This window comes from Mobula hypostoma, chromosome 5 (assembly GCF_963921235.1).
Source record: "Mobula hypostoma chromosome 5, sMobHyp1.1, whole genome shotgun sequence".
NCBI classification, from domain to species: Eukaryota; Metazoa; Chordata; class Chondrichthyes; order Myliobatiformes; family Myliobatidae; genus Mobula; species Mobula hypostoma.
Window position 1 is genome coordinate 6,478,481 of NC_086101.1, and position 20,305 is coordinate 6,498,785.

At 46.3% G+C, this 20,305-nt stretch overlaps 1 protein-coding gene across 1 annotated transcript in view; it reads left to right on the forward strand.

Annotated features, from left to right (window-relative positions):
• Positions 1 to 20,305, forward strand: part of LOC134346534 (carnitine O-acetyltransferase-like) — a 70,328-nt gene that overhangs the window by 10,185 nt on the left and 39,838 nt on the right. Inside the window, exons 3-6 of the mRNA XM_063047945.1 lie at positions 1,263 to 1,381; positions 3,591 to 3,644; positions 8,069 to 8,234; positions 16,442 to 16,616. Coding sequence (XP_062904015.1) covers positions 1,263 to 1,381; positions 3,591 to 3,644; positions 8,069 to 8,234; positions 16,442 to 16,616 — 514 coding nt within the window. The remainder of the gene's footprint in view (positions 1 to 1,262; positions 1,382 to 3,590; positions 3,645 to 8,068; positions 8,235 to 16,441; positions 16,617 to 20,305) is intronic.

A 20,305-nucleotide genomic window follows, 5' to 3' on the forward strand; every position in this document is an offset into this window, starting at 1 on the left:
CCCTGGGCTTGCAACAAGACGGTCCCGCCGAGGGGTGATGGGAGACAGCGATACTTGAAGGGGTTCCTTATGTCCAGTCTAGTACACAATTTGGTTTTCATTGCAATCATTTCAGAAAACTCCGCTTCGCAGAAATATGTTGGAAGCAACGTTTTTAGTGCTTTCGTGGCTATCTCAGGATATTTAGGCTTGACTTTGATCCAGAATGCCGGCAGAGATGTTATGTCAAACATTCTTTTCAGCCCGCCGTCATTTGCAAGCTCGAGGAGTTCATCTCCTTCCCGCGCTGACATTGATGATGCGTGGGTAATGACCTCGCATGCGTTATGGCTCAACAGTGGCCGTGACAGGGAATGAGGAAAGGTGCAGCTGACTCATATCACCAAATCATACCGTTTCCTCATGGCCCGGTAGTGTATACTTTGCGGCACGGTGGTTGGGGACCGCTGGCATAGAGGAGGGAGATTGTAGCAAGAACAAGGAGCTGATTATGAACTTCAGGAGGAGGAAACTAGAGGTCCATGAATCAGGGAATGAGAGGTGGAGAGGGTCAGCTACTTGAAATTTCTGGACGTTATCATTTCAGAGAATCTGCCCTGGGTCCACGTAAGTGCCATTACGAAGGAAGCACGGCAAAGCCTCTACTTTCGCAGAAGTTTGCGAAGATTCGACGTCACCTAAAGCTTTGTCAAACTTCTGTAGAAGAGTGGTGGAGAGTATATTGACTGGTTGCATCTTGGCCTGGCATGGAAAACCCAAAGCCCTTGAACAGAAAAGCCTATGAAAAGAAGTGGGTACAGCCCAGTCTATCATAGGTGAAGCCTCCCCACCGCTGAGCATGTCTACATGGAGTGCTGTCGCAGGAAAGCAGCAGCCATATGATGACCCCCCTTCCCATCCAGTCATGCTCTCTGCTCACTGATGCTACTGGCGCCTCAGGATTCGCACAACAGGTTCAAGAACAGTTATTACACTTCAGCCATCAGGCTGTCGCCCATGATGGAGTTGGCCAAGTTTAGAACTTTCTACAGATTTTTTTCCAATCCTGTGCAATGGCCCCTCCATACGACATGGTGATGCAGCCAGTTAGAATGCTCTGCACGGTAGATCTGTAGAAATTTGCTGGAGTCTTTGGTGACGTACCAATTCTCCACTAACTCCTAGTGAAATATAACCGCAGGCGTACCCTTTTCATAATTACATCAATATTTACATCCTCAATCCAACACCACCCTCCCTCAAACTATTTACTTCTCTTTCAGCTGACTGACTGGTGGCTCCAGAGTGCTTACCTGACATGTCGCCTTCCCCTGGCCGTTCACTCGAACCCCGCCGTGGTTCTCCCCAAACAGGACTACAGCGACTGGACAGGACAGCTCAGGTAGGATGGTCACGGGCCAATCACTTCTCTCGCATATGGAAATAAACTTTGTGGATAAAGAGAAGTTGCGTGCAAGAATAAACCGTGCACTGCCATTCCCTTTGTGCATTCCCCGACAATGTGATGAGTAGCATGCTGTTGCATTCCTTAAATCAAGTCGAATCAAATCATTCAAGCCACACATGGATACGGCTGAATGGGACAGCGTTCCCCTGGGGCGAAGGTGCAAAAACAGACACGCACATTCAAAATAATGAGAGAGAGAGAGAGAGAAAAAAAACATAGTCATGCAAGGAAAAGCATTTTTAGTCTAAGACCCTAAGTGACAAGTCCTGCAAGTTGATGGTTCAGTTCCCAGTGGTCCAGCCAGTAATTCCTCCGATCCAACACTGACGGGGGAGGCCGCCCCCAACTGAGCACAGACGCCATGCTACACCGCCGCTAGCGACCGCTCACCTGGACTGCAGCAGCAGGCGAGCCTGCGGCTTGTGGCCTGGTCCTTGCCGCAACAGGGGTGACGCCGCTGCCTCGCCACCGAACAATGGTAACAGGCCTCTGGCAACGGGGGCTTGTAATTACAGAAGAAACGTCCGAGAGAGTCAGGCACGGCTTCACTGCTTGCAGCCTTCCGGAGCCTCTGAGTGGCAGGCAGGAGCACGGTCTGCACCCAGTTCAGCTCCTCTGAACCCAGTCTGGCTCCTCCCTCCCACGGTCCAGCGGCCCAGCTGCCCAGCTCTGCTCCCGCGGCCTGAATCTCCTTCCGCAGCCCGATAGCCGGCCTCCTCTTCTCTGCACCGCCGGCTGGCTCCTACGACACCCCGGCCAGCCACTCCGAACAATGAGCAGCTCACTGATACGGTAGACCTGCAGTTGTCACAGTTATTGGAGTCCAGTGTTGTCTTGTGATTTAAAAACACACACACACACGCACGCACGCACGCACGCACGCACGCACACACACACGCAGTTAACAAAGAAAAACTTTTGGCTGGCTTCTTTGTACGCACTGCCATCTTACTGGAAGTAAGAGGGAAAGCAACAGGCTTGTTGTCTCTCATGACCAAGAGACTTAGGAGCAAAATCGGGCCATTTGGCCCATCTAGTCTGTTCCCCCATTCAGTTATGGTTGACTTATTTTCCTGCTCAACCTCATTCTCCTGCCTCTTCTCCATAACCTTTGATGTCTTTCCTAATCGAGAATCTATCAACCTCTGCTTTAAATATATCCAATATACCCTCAGCCATCTGTAACAATGAATTCATATATTCACCACTGTCTGCCTCAAGAATTTCCTCCTCATCTCTGTTTTAAGAGGACATCCTATTCTGAGACTCCCCCACTATAGGAAACATTCCCTCCACATCCACTCTATCTAGGACTTTTCACTATTCGATAGGTTTCAGTGAGATCTTCTTGGGACGGTCCAGTCCTACAGTTCACTCCTCAACCAGGCCCCTCCGTCTCCGGTAGCTGAAGAACCTACACTCTGGTTCTTCCCCACAGAGCCCTTGCAGTATCTGCACTGAGATTCAGTGTGTTCCTCGGCATGCCCTCTTGCAGCCTGGGATGTGCCCGTTGGCAGCAACCCTCTGTCCAACCCACGTCTCGGCGTGCGGGCAGACCAACGAGCTTCGGTTGTCCTTCACCAAGTCGCTGATCTGCCAGCGCCGTTTTTCTGTGCACTCTTTGACACTCCCGTGGACCTGTATCATCCTTTTGCCCAGAAGTATTGTTTTTGCAGTCTTTCTTTTTCTTCTCTCTTTGTTGTCCTGAATAATTTATACATAAAATGTATATAATTTATATTTATTGAGATGCAGCACAGAAAAGGCCCTTCTGGCCCTTTGAGCCATGCTGGCCAGCAATCCCATGATTTAATCCTAGCCTAATCATGGGACAGTGACCAATTAATTGTGGACTGTGGGAGGAAACAGGAAACTCGGAGGAAATCCACATGCTCATGTGGATTTTTAGTATAAACTCCTTACAGGCAGTGGTGGGAATTGAACCTGGGTCGCCGGCTCTGTAAAGCGCTGTGCTGACCACTACGCTACCGTGCCGCCAGCATGTGCTGTCTGCACTGTAGTGCCTGTGATCCTGCTGCAAACGTGCTTCTCTTCCCTGTACCTGAACCTTGCTGCTTGTTCACGTGACGACAAACTCAACGCAACTTTACTCGATCCTTATTGCCTTTTCCTTGTCCATCAGGTTTGCGGCCATGCTCATCGCTGGAGTGTTGGACTTCAAGTCTAAATTTGACAGGCAAGTACTTTTCTGGTCGACGTATGGGTTTTGTCAGAGTTCAATATCAGTATGGTGTGCTCCACGGGAAACCTGGCATACAAATTGGTAGACCCCACCATTCTGAGTACAGAGCTACATCATACTCAGTGTCCACTTCTTCAGGTACACCTGTTTGTTAATGCAAGTATCTAATCAGCCAGTCACAAGGCTCCAGCTCAGTACTTGAGAAGCTTGCAGACATGATCAAGAGGTTCAGTTGCTGTTCAGGCCAAACATCAGAATGGGTAAGAAATGTGATGTAAGTGACTTTGGCCGTGCCAGACAGGGTCGCGGAGTATCTCCGAAACTGCTGATCTCCCGGGCTTTTCGTGCACAGCAAGCTCCAGGCTTCACAGAGAATGGTGCAAAAAAAATACAATGAGTGGCAGTTTTGTGGGTGAAAATGCCTTGTTAATGACAGAGATCAGAGGAAAATGGCCAGAGTGTTTCAAGCTGTTAAAAAGGGGTAAGGAAACTCAAATAACCACACATTATAACAGTGGTGTGCAGAAGAGCATCTCTGAATGCACAACATGTTGAACCTTTAAGTCGATGGGCTACGCCAGGGGACGGTCGGGAACATACACTCAATGGCCACTCTATTTGCTACAGGAGGAACCTAATAGAGTGTCTACTGAGTTTATTTCAATGTCACTTAAAGGGCTTTGCCTGGTGATGCACTTGACTGTACCTACCACTTTTTGTAGCCTTTTCTGTATCTGGGCATTGGTGTTTCCATGCCAGGCGATGATGCAGCCAGTCAGGAAACTCTCCACTGAGTATCTACAGAAGTTTCTCATCAAACCTGCGTGCAATACATCTAATTGATATAGTTTATTGGCAAATGCATTTCTCTCATCAAGGACCCCCACAGCCCAGGCCATGCCCTCTTGTCACTACTGCCATTGGGAAGAAGTGAGCCTTCTGTCTTACACCATCGGGTTCAGGAACTGTTACTACCCCTCAACCATCAGGCTTTTGAACCAGAGGGGATAACTTCACTCGCCCCGTCAACCTATGGATTTACTTTCAAGGATTCTTCGTCATGTTCTGCATATTTATTGCTTATTTATTATAATTATTTTTTTCTTTCTGTATTTATATTTTCCACATTAATTGCTTGTTTCATTGTGTGTGGTCCTTCATTGATTCAACTGGGTTTCTTGGATCTACTGTGATTGTCCACAAGAAAACTAATCTCGGGGGTTTTATATGATGGCATATATGTACTTAGATAATAAATTTACTTTGAACGTTGAACTCATTCAGCATGTCCAGAGAGGAGTCGAGCAAAGGGTTTGTTTGTATTCCCAGAGTGTTTGGAAATTGTTGCGTGGAAAAAAATAGCACAACCTCTCATCACATTTAGTATGAGAATCAGGTTTATTATCAGTGACAGACACTACGTCATGAAATTTGTTGTTTTGTGGCAGCAGTACAATGCAATCCATATATTATGGACTACAATAAAAAATATACAGATATTAAATCAGTGCAACAAAAAAGAGCAAAGATAATGAGGTAAAGTTCATGGACTGTTCAGAAGTCTGGTGGTGAAGAGGAGGAAGCTGTTCCTAAAATGTTGGATGTGGGTCTGTTTAACATTTGAACAGTGCCTGGATGAGTATTAGAAAGACTGGTTCTGCTGGACTGTGAATTGAGAGCTGAAGTTGCTCCAGATCACTGCTGCTCTTTATCAGCCAACAGGAGACAGCTCTCCCACCAGAAAGAGGGACAGGTGCTACACCTGCACTGACACCTCCTTGCTCTTCCAGGTGAGGCAACATTTCACCTGCGAGGCTGCCGGCTCAATGACTATATCTGGAGCCCTCGGTGTCCACATCGGTGAGACCCAGTGTAGATTGGGTGAACCGTTTCATTGAGCACCTTTGCTCTGTTTGCCGCAAAGGACGGAACTTCCTGGTGGCCGACCGTTGCAATTTGACGTCCCATTCCTATTCCACATGTCGGTCCATAGTCATAGTCATAGTCATACTTTATTAATCCTGGGGGAAATTGGTTTTCATTACAGTTGCACCATAAATAATAAATAGTCATAGAACCATAAATAGTTAAATAGTAATATGTAAATTATGCCAGTAAATTACGAAATAAGTCCAGGACCAGCCTATTGGCTCAGGGTGTCTGACCCTCCAAGGGAGGAGTTGTAAAGTTTGATGGCCACAGGCAGGAATGACTTCCTATGACGCTCTGTGTTGCATCTCGGTGGAATGAGTCTCTGGCTGAATGTACTCCTGTGCCCACCCAGTACATTATGTAGTGGATGGGAGACATTGTCCAAGATGGCATGCAACTTGGACAGCATCCTCTTTTCAGACACCGCTGTCAGAGAGTCCAGTTCCATCCCCACAACATCACTGGCCTTACGAATGAGTTTGTTGATTCTGTTGGTGTCTCCCACCCTCAGCCTGCTGCCCCAGCACACAACAGCAAACATGATAGCACCGGCCACCACAGACTCGTAGAACATCCTCAGCATCGTCCGGCAGATGTTAAAGGACCTCAGTCTCCTCAAGAAATAGGGACGGCTCTGACCCTTCTTGTAGACAGCTTCAGTGTTCTTTGATCAGTCCAGTTTATTGTCCATTTGTATCCCCAGTTATTAGTAATCCTCCACCATGTCCACACGCCCCCTGGATGGAAACAGGGGTCACCGGTACCTTAGCTCTCCTCAGGTCTACCACCAGCTCCTTAGTCTTTTTCACATTAAACTGCAGATAATTCTGCTCACACCATGGCTTCCTCTATGGCCACGATGAGGAGACACTCAGGTTGGAGGAACAGTACTTCTAGGTAAACTTCAACCTGACAGTATGAACACTGATTTCACTAACTTCCTGTAATTTCTCTCCCTCCCCGTTTTCTCATTTTCCATTCACCATTCTGGCTCCCCTGTTAGCCCTTCTCCTCTCACCCTCTTAATTCCCCTCCTCTTTCCCTTTCTCCCTGGTCCACTGTCCTCTCCTATCAGATTCCTTCTTCAGCCCTTTAGCTCTACTACCTATGAGCTCCCAGCTTCTTACCTTATCCCCTCTTCCCACACCCGTCCACCCTCCCCCTCACCCGGTCTCACCGATCACCTACCAGTTTATACTCCTGCCCCTCCCCACACCTTCTCTTTCTGGCTTCTTCTCCCTTCTTTTACAGTCCTGCTGAAGGGTCTTGGCCCGAAATGTGTTCTGCTTGTTCCCCTCCATGGATGCTGCTTGACCTGCTGAGTTTCTCCGACATCTTGTGTTTGTTGCTCAGTTAGAAAGTTACTTTTCAAAATTCTCCCACCACCCTTTTGGATGGTGTGTCCCAGATCTGAAGAAACTTGTGTGGAAGAAAAACCTCCTCAGCGTCTCTCCTCGCTGCTTCTGCCATGAGCATTTAAGTCCTTTTCCACTGGGGTGGTTGTAGCTCTACAGATATACAGGACCTTGGTCAGACCTCACTTGGAATACTGTCTTCAGTTCTGGTCACCTCAGTCCAGGAAGGATGTGGATACTATTGAGAGAGTACAGAAGAGATTTACTAGGATGTTGCCTGGATTGGAAAGCGAGCCTTCTGAGAATAGATTGAGTGAACTTGGCCTTTTCTCCTTGGAGCGACGGAGGATGAGAGGTGACCTGATAGAGGTGTATAAGATGATGAGAGGCATTGATCATGTGGATTGCCAGAGGCTTTTTCCCAGGGCTGAAATGGCGAATATGAGAGGGCACAGTTTTAAGGTGCTTGGAAATAGGTACCGGGGGTATGTCAGGGGTAAGTTTCTCACACACAGAGAGTGGTGGGTGCGTGGAATGGGCTGCCAGCAATGGTGGTGGAGGCGGATACAATAGGGTCTTTTAAGAGCCTCTTAGATGGGTACATGGAGCTTAGAAAAATAGAGGGCTATGCGGTAGGGAAATTCTAGACAGTTTCTAGAGTAGGTTACATGGTCGGCACAACGTTGTGGGCTGAAGGGCCTGTAACGTGCTGTGGATTTTATGTTCTATGTTCACAGATTACTCCAGACACTAACTTATACATGGGAAACCTCTCCTGCCTCTCATAGTCTCACGTTAACTCCTTCACGTCAGAATGACTTTGTTGCATCCCGAGGTTGGGTTTGTTTTTAAGCTTGGGCTGGTGTAGCGTAAACACTTTACAGCGCCAGTGACTGGGTTCACTCCCGTTGCTGTCCGTAAGGAGTTTGCACGTTTTCCCCTGCCCTCGCGGTTTCTCCTGAATGCACCGGTTTCCTCCCGCGCTCCAAAGCCGTACGGGTTAGTGGGGTGTACTTGGACGGTGCGGGTTTGTCGAGCCGGAAGGGCCGGTTACTGTGCTGTATCTCTAATAAAAAGTAAATTAAATATTGCAAGATGCTGACATTTCATTCTTCATTCTGTTTTCTTTAGCCAGTTACTTCCAATGGAGTATAGTCGAGGCAAACCCCTCTGCATGGATCTGTATGGCAAAATCCTGTCCTCCTGCCGCATCCCTGGGCCCAAACGTGACTCTTTGATAAACTACGGCTATAGCCGGTCTCCACCAACACACATCACCGTTGTCCGGAACTTCCAGGTAAAGTTGAAGTTATTGACTATGGTTGAAGCTATTGAAGTTATAGTTGAAGTCAGAAGTTTACATACACCTTATCCAAATACATTTAAACTCAGTTTTTCACAATTCCTGACATTTAATCCTAGAAAACATGCCCTGTTTTAGGTCAGTGAGGATCACTACTTTATTTTAAGAATGTGACATGTCAGAATAATAGTAGAGAGAATAATTTATTTCAGCTTTTATTTCTTTCATCACTTTCCCAGTGGGTCAGAAGTTTACATACACTTTGAGTATTTGGTAGCATTCCCTTTAAATTGCTTAACTTGGGTCAAACGTTTTGGGTAGTCTTCCACAAGCTTCTCACAGTAAGTTGCTGGAATTTTGTTCCATTCCTCCAGACAGAACTGGTGTAACTGAGTCAGGTTTGTTGGCCTCCTTGCTCGCACACACTTGTTCAGTTCTGCCCACAAACTTTCTATCGGATTGAGGTCAGAAAATGATGTCAAGTCTGGTTCATCCTTGGGAGCAATTTCCAAATGCCTGAAGATATGATGTTCATCTGTACAATCAATAGTAGGCAAGTATAAACACCATGGGATCACGCAGCCGTCATACCACTCAGGAAGGAGACGCATTCTGTCTCCTAGAGATGAACGTACTTTGGCGTGAAAAGTGCAAATCAATCCCAGAACAACAGCAAAGGACCTTGTGAAGATGCTGGAGGAAACAGGTAGACAAGTATCCATATCCACAGTCAAACGAGTCCTATATCGACATAACCTGAAAGGCTGCTCAGCAAGGAAGAAGGCTGCTTCAAAACCACCATAAAAAAGCCAGACTACAGTTTGCAAGTGCACATGGGGACAAAGATCTTACTTCTTGGAGAAATGTCCTCTGGTCTGATGAAACAAAAATTGAACTGTTTGGCCATAAAGACCATCGTTATGTTTGGAGGAAAAAGGGTGAGGCTTGCAAGCCGAAGAACACCATCCCAACCGTGGAGCATGGGGGTGGCAGCATCATGTTGTGGGGGTGCTTTGCTGCAGGAGGGACTGGTGCATTTTACAAAATAGATGGCATCATGAGGAAGGAAAATTGTGTGGATATATTGAAGCAACATCTCAAGACATCAGCCAGGAAGTTTTTTTTTATTTTTAAAATTTTTTTGGCATGTGCCTGCGTGCATGCGCGTCTGTGTGTCTGTGTCTGCATGTGCACGTGCGCGTTTGTGTGTGTGTATCTGCATGTGTGTGCGTGCGTCCATGATTATGTCTTTTTCATGGATTTTTACAAGGCACGGAGCGAGAGAGAGAGTGACTGTGTGGCACACCACTCCTTACACAACATTTTCGCAGTATTTTCCCTTTATTTTACGAGGTCGAGTTGCGATCTCGACACTCAACCCGGCACGGATGGAAGGCGTACTCGGGAGCGGACTGACTGGTTTCGAACCCGGGAACCTCCGCTCCCGGGTCCAGCACTGATGTCATTGTGCCTCCAGCCGGCCCAATCAGCCAGGAAGTTAAAGCTCGGTCACAAATGGGTCTTCAAAATGGTCAACGACCCCAAGCATACCTCCAAAGTTGTGGCAAAATTGCTAAAGGACAACAAAGTCGAGGTATTGGAGTGGCCATCACAAAGCCCTGGATTTGGATTAAACGTCAGGAATTGTGAAAAACTGAGTTTAAATGTATTTGGCTAAGGTGTTTGTAAACTTCTGACTTCAACTGTAATTATGTGCCATTATTTATTTCATATAGTTTTGTTTGGAGACAGAGTGTGGAACATACCCTTCTGGCCAATGAGCTGCGCCTCCCTGCAGACCCCGGGTTTAACCCTAGCCTAATCATGGGGCAACTTACAATGACCAACAAAGTTACTAACCAGAGTGCCTTTGGACTGTGGGAGGAAACCGGAGCACCCAGAGGAAACCCGCACAATTCACGGGGAGAACGTACAGACTCCTTTCCGACTCCGCTGGAGCTGAAATCTGAACTCCGACACCCCGAGCTGTGACAGTGTCACGCTAACCGCTACGCCACCGTGGTAACGGTTCTGTCCGCAGCCTTGCTGAAGTTTAGTTTGTGAACCTCGTGCTGGATACCTGACCGTCGATCAGCAGGGTACAGCAGCATGGTAGGGTATCGGTTAGTACAGCGGCATTGCAATGCCGGCTGTAACATGAGGGTTCGATTCCGGCCGCTGTCTGAAGGAGATTGTGCATTCTCCTCGTCAATGTCTGGGTTTCCCCTGGGTGCACCAGTTTCTTCCTGTTATTCCAAAAACGTACGGGTTAGGCTTCGTGAGTTGTGGGCATGTTATGTTGGCATATAAACATGGCGATACTTGCAGGCTTCCCCCTGTACAATCCTTGCTGATTTGATTTGACACAAATGACTCATTTCGACTGTATACATGTGACAAATAAATCTAATGTTATAAAAAAACAAGTTAGTTGGCATTTAACTGAGAGTGGGCAGTGCAATATATTTCCTATTGTGTGCAGTTTTGGTCCCCTAATCTGAGGAAAGACATTTTTGCCATAGAGGGAGTACAAAGAAGGTTCACCAGGTTGATTCCTGGGATGGCAGGACTTTCATATGATGAAAGACTGGATCGACTAGGCTTATACTCGTTGGAATTTAGAAGATTGAGGGGGGATCTTATTGAAACATATAAAATCCTAAAGGGATTGGACAGTCTAAATGCAGGAAGATTGTTCCCGATGTTGGGGAAGTCCAGAACGAGGGGTCACAGTTTGAGGATAAAGGAGAAACCTTTTAGGACCGAGATGAGGAAAAACTTCACACAGAGAGTGGTGAATCTGTGGAATTCTCTGCCACAGGAAACAGTTGAGGCCAGTTCATTGGCTATATTTAAGAGGGAGTTAGATTATGGCCCTTGTCGCTAAAGGGGTCAGGGAGTATGGAGGGAAGGCTGGTACAGGGTTCTGAGTTGGATGATCAGCCATGATCATACTGAATGGCGGTGCAGGCTCGAAGGGCCGAATGGCCTACTCCTGCACCTATTTTCTATGTTTCTATGTTTGTATTCATTTAGAGGGTCTTGAGGAGATAACGGGTTTCTGATGGAGAGAGCACTATAGCTCCAATATAGTCCATGCCAAGCTGTTACTCTGTTCTGCCTAGTCCCATTCACCCACACCTGGACAATACCCCTCCCATCCATGTATTCATCCAAAGAGCTGGAGAGGGTCATCAACTTTGAATTCCTTGGTGTTATAATTTCAGAGAATCGTCCTGGGTAAGTGCCATTACAAAGGAGGCACAGGAGCACCTCTACTTCCTTTGGGGTTCATGAAGATTCAGCATGACGTTTGAAACTCTGACAAACTTTTTTAGGTTTGCATTAGAGAGTATATTGGCTGGTGGCATCACAGCCTTATGGAATCACCAATGCCTTTGAATGGAAAATGCTACAAAAGTTCAAAGTAAATTTATTATCAAAGTACATATACTATATGTCACCATATACAACCCTGAGATTTGTTGTCTTGCGGGCATGCTCAATAAATCTATAGAATAATAACAATGACAGAATCATTGAAAGATGGCACTAACTTGAGAATTTCACCAGTGTGCAAAAGCCAACAAACTGCAAGTATAAAACAAAAGATATAATAATAACAAATAAATAAGTAATAAATATTGAAAATGTGAGACGAAGAGTCCTTGAAAGTGAGTCCATTGGTTGCGGTAACATTTCAATGTTGGGGTGAGTGAAGTTCTCCCCTTTGCTTCAAGAGCCTGATGGCTGAGGGGTAATAACTGTTCCTGAACCTGGTGGTGTGGATCCTGAGGCTCCTGTACCTTCTTCCTGATGGCAGCAGTGAGGTGGGGTCCCTGATGATGGATGCTGCTTTTCTGCAATGGTGTTTCATGTAGATGTGCTCAAAGGTGGACTGGCCTGTATCCACTGCTTTTGTAGGATTTTCCATTCAAGGGCATTGGTGTTTCCATACCAGGTCGTGATGCAGCCAGTCAATGCACTCTCCACCACACATCTATAGAAGTTTGTCAAAGTTGTAGGTATCATGGTGAATCTCTGCAAACTCCCAATGAAGTAAAGGAGCTGCCATGTTTTTTTTTGTAATTGTCTTTACGTTTTGGGCCCAGGACGTGTCTTACGATAGAATAACGCCGAGAAATTTGAAGTTGCTGACCCTGTCCACCTCTGACCCTCCAATAAGGACTGTCTCAAAGATTTCTGGTTACCTCCTCCTGAATTCAATACTCTTCTCCTTGGTCTTGCTGATATTGATATTGGTGAGAGGTTGTTGTCATGGCACCACTCAGCCAGATTTTCAATTTCCCTCCTATATTCTGATTTGTCGCCGCCTTTGATTCAGCATAGGACAGAGCAAACTTGAATATGGCATTGGAGCTGTGTTTGGGCACAGAGTCTGAAGTGTAAAGCGAGTAGAGCAGGCGGGTGGGGGGGAGGTGCCATGTGCACAGCCTTGTGGTGATGGAGACCATGGAACTAACTGAGGTCTGCAAGTGAGGAAACTGAGGATCTAATTGCGTAAGGGAGATATTGAGGTAAAGGTCAAGGGGCTTATTGATCAGTTCTGAGGGGATGAAGATATTGAACTGGTGGATACAGCCCGGTCCCTCACGAGTAAAGCTCTCCCTACCATTGAGCACTTCTGTGTGGAGCACTGTTGTAGGAAAGCAGCATCCACCACCCAGGCCATTCTCTCTTCCCGCTACTGCCATCAGGAAGAAGGTACAGGAGCCTCGGGGCTCACACTACCGGGTTCAAGAGCAGTCATTACCATCGAGCATCAGACTCTCGAAGAAGAGGGGATATTGTCACTTGTATATTGAAATATAGAATAAAGATGACATTTGCATCAAATCAAATCAGCGAGGATTGTACTGTGGGCAGTCTCAACTTCACCTTCACTAACCCCAACATTGAACAGTTTCCACAACCTATGGACTCACTTTCAAGAACTCATCTCATGTTCTCGATATTTATTGTTTGTTTATTTATATATTATTTTGCTTGTTTTGCAAAATTTTCTTCGTATATAATGTGAATGCCGGCAAAAAAATGAATCTCAGGGTAGTATACGGTGACATATAATACTATGATAATCAATTTACTTTGAACTCTGAGTAATTACCAGAAGGTGCAGAACCATTGTGGATAACATCATTCATGTCGACTCTAAGGTGATTCCACGCCCTACAGCCTCATTTTCAAGGACCATGAATAATTTTTTCAGAATTACTTGATTTGTATTTGCAGAGATTGTCTTCTCTTCCAAACCGGTTGTTTGTCAGTACTTGTGTGTTTTTCATTTTTTTTCTATTGTATTTCTTTGCTCAACTATAAATGCCTGCAAGGAAATGAAATTCCGGGTAGTATATGTTGACATGTAGTACTGTGCAGAGGTCTCAGGCGACATGTATATAGCTAGAATACCTAAGACTTTTGTACGGTACTATATTTGTTAAGGTGTGGAGAGCAAAGGATTGTAAATCTGGCAGGAACGAAGGATGTTGGGAATGGTGAGGGTAGAATGCCATGGGAGAATGTCAGGGACAGGTGTGGTGTGCGTGCAGAAACACCCAGCCCTGGGACAAAAGGCAAGGTCATTAGATTCCAAACAATTGGTTTATTGATCATTACAGAATGTCTCTCTGGTGCTTCCTGTTCTCTCCCCTCTCCCTTTCTCTTTCCCAACCATGTTTCCTTTCTCCCTGCCCATTCCCGCTGTCAGTCCACAATAGAGACCCATATCAGAATCAGGTTTATCTCTCATATCTCATGAAATTTGTTTTTTTTTACTGTGGTTGCAGTATAGTGCAATTACCCTAGCTATATATATGCCTAAAATTTTGCACAGACATGTATAAGTACTTTGATAATAAATTTACTTTGAAGTTTTGAATTCCATGTTCATGCAATCAATGTAATTGTGACAACACACATCAAAGTTGCTGGTGAACACAGCAGGCCAGGCAGCATCTCTAGGAAGAGGTACAGTCGACGTTTTGGGTCGAGACCCTTTGTCGGGACTAACTGAAGGAAGAGCTAGTAAGAGATTTAGCAACTTTGATGTGTGTTGCTTGAATTTCCAGCATCTGCAGAATTCCTTGTGTTTGCGAATGTAATTGTGAACTTGGTTGTTTTCGCCTGCTTGCTGTTTTGCTGAAGGTAGTTGGAGCATTTGCACCTTGTTGTTCATTGGTGGCCAGCAATTTTCAGCTGGAGACCAGTCATGGTTTGGTACGTGATCAGGTTTCCTCATCTTGGCAACAGCCGAGTGCTGTTTGCCTCATTCATAACTCTTGTCTGGAAGTTCCAAGGACCTTGTGCATCAGTACAATTGTGCGAGCGGAGAGCTTCACTCTGATGAGATTCAAATATCCGTCTGGAATTGTGTCAGCTTTATATTGATTTAACAAACTGCATATACCACTCCTTGATGCCCTCTGCACAAGATATTTAAAAGGAACATCAAGTGCTATTCATTTTCATTAGGGAGTCTGCTGTGCCTGAGTATACGGTGAGTATATGACAGTGGTTGCCCTCTTCAGCAACTATGATGAGACAGCATCGAGAGAGAAGGTATAGAGGCTTGTCAACTGGTATGAGTACAACAATCTGAGTCTCAACATGGACGAGACAGAAGAGATGATTGTTAACTTCAGGAAAGTGCACGCCCCATTGCACATCAATGGCTCTGGCACTAAGAGAGTGACGAGTACAAATTTCCTTGGCATGCCCACATAACAGATGATCCAACCTGGAATCGCAAAACCTCCTCACTAGTCAAGAAGGCACGGCAGAGACTGTACTTTCTGAAGAGACTGGGGCATGCAAGGCTCCCTGCCCCCTTAAACAACTTCACGCAGGAGCACCGTGTGAGGGTTCTGTCTGGCTGCATCATTGTGTGGTCCAGAAGCTGTCAGGAAGGAGGTACAGGAGTATCAGGACAAGGATTGTGAGACTGGTTAACAGCTTCTTCCCCCGGGCTGTGATACTGTCCTAGTGACGGGACTCACTGCTGACAGGGTACTCATTGGTCTACGCCAGCTGCTATTCTGGTGTGACCTGAGGGAACATATTTCTATTGTTATCTCAGAGATTTTAGTTTGAAAGCTTCTGTTCGGTGATAGTAGCTCTGGTTTCAAAATTCAAAGTAAATTGATTATCAAACTAAGTACAGACATCCCCCCCTGCAAAAACTCATTTCAGGAAGGTAGCACCATCAATTTGCGGGAGACTTCCGGGAGAGGTGGGATGTCAGTAGCTCCTTAGCAGCTAGCCAGCTAGTTTAAATAATATTAGCTATGCTAATGAATGAATGACACCTGTTAAACTCACCTCAACATGTCTTTTACAGTCTTAACCCACCATGGGCAATAGAAAAGTCACTGTTGCAAACAGTGCAGCGAGCAACACTGTCATTATTTTTGACAGTGGTACACTTTAGTGTAGTCTGGGGTGACCTACGTTTTATATTTTCTTTTTTTGGAACACTCTGCCATGGCGCGCTCTTGCGCTCTCTCTCTCTCTCTCGCTCTCTCTCATGGTTGCTCTCACTCTTTCTCTTTTGCTTTCTCTCGCTTGCTCTCGCGCGCACTCTCTCGCTCGCTCTCAAAAAAAATAGATTTCCATGATATTGTATATAATTTGCGGGCATCAGGGAGCTGCTAATCATATGCAGGAGACTCCCGGAACTTCCGGGAGAGGTGGGATGTCTGTAAGTATATGTCACCACATGCTATCCTAAGGTTCATTTTCTTGTGGACATTTACAGGAAAATAAAGAAATACAATAGAATTTATGAAAAGGTGCAAAAGAGGACAAACCTTGCCAATAATAAAAAGGTAATAAATAGTACTGAGAACCTGTCTGTGGTGTTTTAAAAAAAAATCTTGCCTCTGACATCAGCCTATACTCAAAGTTCAAAGTCAATTTATTATTAAAGTATGTATATGCTACGATACAAGTACGCTATGTTGAGATTCATTTTCTTGCAGGCATTTACAGGGCAAAATACAGTTGAATTTATGAGAAATAACAGCAAAGACTGACAAACAACAAATGTGCAAAAGAAGACAAATTGTGCAAAAAATGAAGAAATAACTATACTGAGGATATGAATTGTCAGGAAGTGACCCTGGTAATAATTTTACTAATCCTGTCAATGGCTGCACTAACACTGCACTAACTCGTGCTTTCAGTTCTTCCACCTGGACGTGTACAACAGTGACGGCTCCCCACTCACCGTGGACCAGATCCACATGCAGCTCCAGCGCATCCGGAATTTCTCCTGGAAGACGGACAAGGAGCCACTGGGAGTTCTGACCAGTGATCACCGGAACACCTGGGGCCAGGCCCACAACACGCTCATGAAAGGTAAAAACTCAGAATGATTGCAACACCAAATGAACGTTTTGTTGTGAAAAAGTGAGGTGATTGGAGGAAAGTGTAGATATTACCCTACAACCATCAAACTTGTGAACAAGTGTGGATACCTTAACTCAATTCAGAAATGATTCCACAACCTACAGTAACACACACAAAATGCTGGAGGAACTCAGCAGGCCAGGCAGCATCTATGGAAAAGAGTACAGTCGAAACTTCAGGCTGAAACCCTTCAGCAGGACCACAACCTACAGACTCACTTTCAAAGACTTTAAAATTCATGTTATCTGTATTATGTGTTTGTTAATTACTTCCCATTTTTTGTATTTGCACTGGTTGTTTTCTTTTGCACATTGATTCTTTGTCAGTCTTTGTGTGTAGTTTTTCATTCATTCTATTGTCTGTCTGTTCTGCTGTGAATTACTGTTTTACTCAGCCATCACTGAGTGTGTTGTGTGAATCGTCATCCCCTCTGACCTCACCTCTCTGAGACAGAATGTTCCGTCCTCAGTCAGGGCTTCACGTTTGTCCCCCTGTGCCCGCACCTCAGTGAATTCCGCCCTCGCCTCCTCTGTCTCCGTGCCTACTTCTTTGGCAAGGACACTCCACCCCGCAATGATTACACCTTCTCCTGTCTACAGCCACCCTCCTCTTTCTGGATACCCCACCCTGGTCTTCTGCCTATTCTGGATCTTTTCATTGCCAACTGCCGATGGGACATCAACTGTCTCGACTTCACTACTGCTCTCTCCAATTCCAACCTCACTCCTTCCACTCTCTCCACTCTCTCTGCACTAATCCTAACCTCACTATCAAACACCTAGATAAGAGGGGTGTGTACTAGTCTGGCAGACTGGCCTCTTCCTTGCTGAGGCCCAGCACTAACTCTCAGACACCTCCTCTTGCTTACCCCTCGAACCGGACCCCGCTGAGGAGCACCAGACCATTGTCCTTCACACCATCACTAATCTTAGTCATAGTCACACTTCATTGATCCCGGGGGAAATTGGTTTTCGTTACAGTTGCACCATAAATAATAAATAGTAATAAAACCATAAATAGTTAAATAGTAATATGTAAATTATGCCAGTAAATTGTGAAATATGTCCAGGACCAGCCTATTGGCTCAGGGTGTCTGACCCTCCAAGGGAGGAGTTGTAAAGTTTGATGGCCACAGGCAGGAATGACTTCCTATGACGCTCTGTGTTGCATCTTGGAGGAATGAGTCTCTGGCTGAATGTACTCCTGTGCCCAACCAGTACATTATGTAGTAGATGGGAGACATTGATCAAGATGGCATGCAACTTGGACAGCATCCTCTTTTCAGACACCACCGTCAGAGAGTCCAGTTCCATCCCCACAACATCACTGGCCTTACGGATGAGTTTGTTGATTCTGTTGGTGTCTGCTACCCTCAGCCTGCTGCCCCAACACACAACAGCAAACATGATCGCACTGGCCACCACAGACTTGTAGAACATCCTCAGCATCGTCCAGCAGATGTTAAAGGACCTCAGTCTCCTCAGGAAATAGAGACGGCTCTGACCCTTCTTGTAGACAGCCTCAGTGTTCTTTGACCAGTCAGAGTTAGTGATCTTATTAACTCTGGGGATCTCCCCATCCACTGCCAGCAACCTCATAGTTCATGCACCCCGCACCTCCTGTTTCTAGCTGCTACCCAAGATCCACAAACCCGCACGTTCAGGTAAACCCAATGTTTCATCTTGTTCCTGCCCCACTGAACTCACATTGGCTTACCTTGACTCTGTTTTATCCTCCACTGGTTCACTCTCTTCCTACCTACGTCTGTGACATTTCACATGCTCTTTATCTTTACAACAATTCAAGTTCCCTGGCCCCAATAATCTTATTTTCACTATGTCCCTATACATGTCAGGAAGGCCTCAAAGCTCTCTATTTCTTTCTGGACACCAGAACCAACCAGTTCCTCTCCACCACCACTCTCCTCCGTCTGGTGGAACTGGTCCTCACTCAATAATTTCACCTTTGGCTTCTCCTACTTCCTTCAAACAAAAGGTACAGCTGGAGTCCCAGCTAGGTTTGCCTTTTTGTTGGCTACTGGTATTACTCCCCGACTTCTCCTATGCTACGTCGACGACTTCATTGGTGCTACTTCCTGCACCTATGCAGAGCTCGTCGACTTCATCAACTTTGCCTTCAGCTTCCACCCTGCCCTCAAACTTATCTGGTCTATTTCCTTTCTCGATCTCGCTGCCTCTGTCTCTGGAGACAGCTTATCGGCTGATGTCTATTACAAACCTCTTCCCACCCTACTACTTGCAGTTTGGTGAAGAGGTGACTGATAGGGTGGGTGCCAGCCTCTGCATCCAGCACATAATTCTCTGTAACCTCTGCCATCTCCAGCGGGATCCCACCACCAAGCCCACCCCACCACTTCCCGCTTTCCACAGGGATTGCTCTGTATGCAACCCCCTTGTCCGTTCGTCGCTCCCCACTGGTCTCCCTCCTGGCACTTATCCTTGCAAGCAGAACAAGTGCTACACCTGCCCATACACCTTCTCTCTCACTACCATTCAGGGCCCCAAACAGTCCTTCCAGGTGAGACGATACTCCACCTGTGAGTCTGACCTAGCCGTCTACTCTATCCAGTGCTCACGGACACAGCCTCACTGAACACCTACACTCTGTCCGCCAGGAAAAGTGGGATCTCCCAGTGGCCACCCATTCCCATTCCGACATGTCAGTCCATGTCCTCCTCTATTGTCGCAACAAGGCCACACCCAGGGAGGAGCCAAATGTTATATTTTGTCTGGGTAGCCACCAACCTGATGGCATGAACATCAATTTCTCAAGCTTCTGGTAATCTCTTCCTCCCCGCGCGCCCTCTTCACCATTCCCCATTCCGATTTTCCCCTCTCACCTTATCTCCTTACCTTCCTCTGGAGCTCCTCCTGCTTTTCTTTCTTCTGTGGTCTTCTGCTGTCTCCTATTGGACTCCGCCTTCACCATCCCTGTATCTCTTTCACCAACCAACTTCCCAGCTCTTTACTTCACCCTCCCTCCCCCCCTACCCCCGGTTTCACCTTTCACCCTGTGTCTCTTCCTCCCCTCCCCCACCTAGCTCTGACTCCTCATCTTTTTTTCTCCAGACTGACGGACGGAATTTCGGACGGAAAACGTTGACTGTACTCTTTTCCATGGACGTTGCCTGGGTTGCTGAGTTCCTCCCGCGTTTAGTGTGTGTCAGCTGTGTCACCGTTTGGTTTCCCTTCATCCCCTCCCGCTCCAAGCCCAGGTCGCACCGGGTGATCCACTGGGCGGAGAAGATCACTGGCTGTCAGCTTTCGACATTAGAAGACCTGTTCATTGCCAGAGTGAAGAAAAGGGCTGAAAATATTTCTACTCTCTCACGCACCCATCAGTCACTATTCACCAAATTGCCTTTAGGGAGATGGTACAAGTCCATCACCACTGGGACTACACATCACCCCTGAAGCGTCTTTCCTGTAGCTCTCCAGCTTCTCAACAAAACTCACTCAGGCGTAACACCCTCACCGTCCCCGCACAACGTCCGTTAAATGGCTTGTCCTGCTCTCCTTGTTCTGTTGAAGTAGAATCCAAATCAACAGCACTTTATTGCCGGTATCTGAAACGTACCAGAGCTGATTGTGGTTCGCTGCTGAGCATAAAACACAGGA